Consider the following 4,427-nt stretch of genomic DNA (forward strand, 5'->3'; position numbering starts at 1 on the left):
GAGTTTTTAACCTTTAAAAAAGATCTCCACTTCTTTTTAGAATATATTGTTCCTTACAGAAAGACTCATTGTTTTTGCTACTAACGCTGAGATGTTGGCACATGCGTCTCTAATCTGTATGTATTTGATTATTACTAGTCATAATTGGTTGCACTTGGATCCTTGGTGCCTGTGTATGTCTATAAAGTCATCAGGCAGATTTCAATGGTATTGTTTATCACCTCTACTAATTAGCACGATGTAAACTTCCATGCTTCCTCCTCAAATATAATACATTTTTTTAATTTGTTGATTTTTTGTATGTTCGTGAATGTCACACAGAACATCCCAAACCATCTTATTTGACTACACACCCACTTCCCAGATGGCAACCTCCCATAGCCTCCCTCCCCCCACTAGAGCCCTTATACTCTGATATCCCTGCTACTGTCTGCTGTGTTGTTGGCACCCCCAACCGTTCCCCACTACTTGTCATTTGGTGAATCTAGTCCACCTATCTAGAGGTCTTTGTTTTAGGAGGGTCAGCTGTTCCTCATCTAGCAGCAATCAATTGTCAATATTCCTTTAGATAAGATTGGGGACTGCTGTTCATTTTCCCAGTTCTATGCTGGGTTACTATCTGGGAGTCCCTTTGGCCACCCTGGCCAACAACCGAAAAGAAGGTATCTAGTATCTGGCATTGTTGCTTGTTATGTAGCCTTTAGCTATACATATGGACTCTTAAAAAATTATATTGTCCCCATGGAAATTTATGTCATGTTAATTAGTAGAGGTGATAAACATTACCATTGAAATCTACCCACTGACTTTATAGACATACATAGACACCAAGGATCCATGTGCAACCGAATATGACTAGTAATAGTTACATACAGATTAGAGATGCATACACCAACATCTCAGTGTTAGTAGCAAAAACAATGAATCTTTCTGCAAAGAACAATATATTCTAAAATGAAATGGAGATCTTTTTTAAAGGTTAAAAACTCATTCAATTTTATGTCTTACAGGGCTTATACTGAGTTCAATATTGTATAACTGTATTAACTGTGAACCTCAAAATTTACAGCTAATTTTGAAAGAGAAGCATCTTTGCTCTGGAAATTGTTATTGAATATGTTAATGCTGTAATGAAGATAGTTATTCAACATTTTTAAAAAGATTTAAAAAATTATGTTGGCCCCTTTAATCTTTGGTTATATTTTCCTTTTGGGTGTTTAAGACCCTACAGTTGGCCCAGATAAACCAATTTATTTAACTTATATGGATGTTCAAGGATCTGTTCCTCAGGGGTCACATGGGCTTGGGAGGAGCCCCTGGCTCCTTTCTTTTTCCAGTTCCGCCTATGTGAGGATAAGTCAAAGGTCCTGCTCAACCATGGTTGGCTTCGCTTGGAAGCATGGAGGAAATGATTCCTCTGAGTCGACCTAGGTGGGCAAGGAGCAAAAACTGTCCCTTATGTCTCTCTGACCAAATTATTATAGGCCTCAAAGTATATCTGTTAAACATCTAAGAAGGTTAGTTCCACCAGTCTGGTACTTTTAATTACTGTATGTCATGTAGATAAATCTTGGGAAAAGACTGATTGTTCTCAGATAAACTTTACCTAGACATATATTTCTTGATCTGTTATGTATAATTTGTCAGTAGGTTGTTGGAGTAATATGGTTCCCTCTGGTTTTTAAAACTAGCTAGGCATTATTTATCTCTCACATTTATCTCTCCCTCATGGTTTCCCCAATTAAGGTGCCCCCATTTTCCTCCTTTCTCCCTTAATAATACCCTTCTCCTACAGTCCTACCTCTCTTGAGCTCCTTCTTTTCCTTTATCCCCTAGGTTCCTTGTATACCCTTCCCTCCCCCCTCCCCTTAAAATAACCCCATTTTTATCCATATTACCTTTATTAAGGCCTGTTTCCTACTGTTCTTCTCTTTTAGATTCTTTCTTTTCCTTTACCTTCCTGGTTCCTTTTCATTATCCTGGTTCCTGTAGTTATGTCTGGATACATACTCACTTATCAGGATTTGTTGCTAGGATCTACATATGAGGAAGAACATATGTCTTTTTTTTCTGAGTCTGTGTTACTTCACTTAGTATAACAGTTTCTAGTTCCATCCATTTACCTGCAAATTTCATGATTTCATCTTTCTTTACTGCTGAATAAAACTCCATTGTATATATGAAACACATTTTCATTATCCACTTGTCAGTTGAGGAACACTTAGGTTGCTTCCATCTCTTAGCTATTGTGAAAAGAGAAGCAACAAACGTGGATGTACAAGTGTCTCTGCAATAGGATGAGTTCTTTGGGTATCTGCTAAGGAGTGGTATAACTGGGTCAAATGGTAGGTTCATTTGTAGTTTTTTAAAAGTTCTGCACACTGCTTTCCATAGGGGTTGTACAAGTTTGCAGGCCCACCAGCAGGGGATGAGTGTTCCCCTTTCCCCACATCCTCTCCAACATTTGGTATCATTTGTTCTCTCAATCTTAGCCAGTGTTGACTGGGGTAAGATGAAGTCTTAAAGTGGTTTTAATTTGCATGTCCCTAATTACTAGTGATGTTGAACACCTTTTAAGATGCTTCTTGGCCATCTTTATTTCTTCTTTTGAGAACTCTCTGTTCAGCTCCTTAGCCCATCTTTTAATTGGGTTACTTCCTTTCTTGATTCTTTGTTTTTTGAGTTCTTTATATATTCTGGATGTTAAACCTCTGTCAGATATGTTGCTGGTGAAGATTTTCTCCCATTCTGTGGGTCTCTCTTCATTTCTTTGGTTACTTCTTTTGATGTACAGAAGCTTTTTAGTTTAATGAGGTCCCATTTGTTGATTTTTAAAAACTGAAGTCAGAGTCTTGAAGAGAGATGTGTGCCTCCCTTGTTTATAGTCCTATTACCAACTGTTGCCCAAATGTGGAAGCAACTCAAATGTCCACCCACAGATGCATGGAAAAACAAAATTTGGTGTGTAATGCGATGGGATGTTATTTATCCTTATAAGAGAAGGAAACCATGGGGCTGGAAAGATGACTCAGTGGCCGCTCTTGTGGAGGATCTGAGTATAGTTCCCAGCACCCACATGACACCTAACAACTGTCTTTAACTCCAGTTTCAGGGGATCAGACACTCTCTTCTGGCACCTGAGGTCATTGCATGCATATGGTGCACTTACATACAGTCAGGCAAAATACTTATACACATAAACTAAGAATTTAAAAAAATAAAGAAGGAGACCCTGAAATGTGTGACAATATGACTGGACCTGGAGAATCATGCTAAGTGAGACACTTGGAGGTGAGGAATATGTTTATGGCCTGACTCATCAGTTAAGTTGTTTATGGACTGACTCATCAGATAAGTTAAATATTTATAACCTTTTGTATGTCAGTCTACCTCAGTAAAGTCGTTTGAAAATAAAGAAATGAAAGGCTATAAAGAAATAAAATAATGTACCCAAAGAAACCTTGTATTGAATTCTTTTATTCTATCCTTCTATGAGTATTTTATTGAACTTCTTCTAGTCATTTTTCAAGAAGTATTTTACATGTGTATATGTTAGAACAAGTGTCTATGTATGTGATTTGTGCATTTTGTTAAATGAGTTTGTTTCAAATGGCACTCTTTGTGGGTTGAACGGTGTGGTGTTCAAATGATAATGTGCTCTTCATGTTGATGCTAGTAATGCTGAAATTGATGGTATGTTTTAGTTTTCTGTTAGATCTGGGTTCTTTCTTGTAGCTATTGATTTGGCCATGAATGGCCAAAGCTGATGTGTATATGTGAGTCTAACAGAATGGACTTCATCCCAGTGAAGACCATTTGTCGATTCTTTGTTCTGAGGTCCCCTCCCCATGTAACCTTCACCCCTTTGAGTTCGTTATAACAAAGAGTGAATATTTATGTGACCTGTTTTGAGTCATAGACCAAATGGAAATAAAAAGATGCAGTGTATGATGTTCTTTTTGTTCAAACTTTTTATTGAATTTTTGTGTATTTCCTACAGAACATCCCAATCAGTCTTAATCATCTTTATAATGATGTTCTTAATATGTGTTTCATTTTCTTTCTTTGTTTTCCAGAAAGTATTTCGGAGAAAAAATTGGACTGTATTTTGCTTGGCTGGGGTTATATACTTCATTCCTTATCCCGTCTTCTGTAACTGGAGTGATTGTCTTTCTTTATGGATGTGCAACAATCGAAGAAGATATTCCCAGGTAAGTCACTTTAAAAGAAAAGGTTATGTTCCCACACAGTAGTAGTTTGAAGTTTTACCCACACATAAGACCCCACCCTCTGCCCTCCTTCCCTTCCCAAACACATGTGACTTCCCTCCAGAGATGGCTCTGGGATCCATGGGTTCTGGGATGACCGCAGAGTCATGCTAACCAGGGTCGTCTTCCATCCCTAGTCAAGCTGCTCCCTGGGGCCAG

The 4,427-nt window shown here is 38.0% G+C and overlaps 1 protein-coding gene across 7 annotated transcripts in view; it reads left to right on the top strand.

The window, feature by feature from the left end:
* Positions 1–4,427, top strand: part of Ano2 (anoctamin 2) — a 382,995-nt gene that overhangs the window by 175,072 nt on the left and 203,496 nt on the right. For all 7 annotated transcript variants that reach the window (XM_008825440.2, XM_008825443.2, XM_008825439.2 and 4 more), the window contains one exon: positions 4,077–4,211. In XM_008825440.2, the coding sequence (XP_008823662.1) occupies positions 4,077–4,211 (135 nt within the window). The remainder of the gene's footprint in view (positions 1–4,076; positions 4,212–4,427) is intronic.

The sequence above is a fragment of the Nannospalax galili genome, unplaced genomic scaffold, assembly GCF_000622305.1.
Source record: "Nannospalax galili isolate Female #2095 unplaced genomic scaffold, S.galili_v1.0 scaffold589, whole genome shotgun sequence".
NCBI classification, from domain to species: Eukaryota; Metazoa; Chordata; class Mammalia; order Rodentia; family Spalacidae; genus Nannospalax; species Nannospalax galili.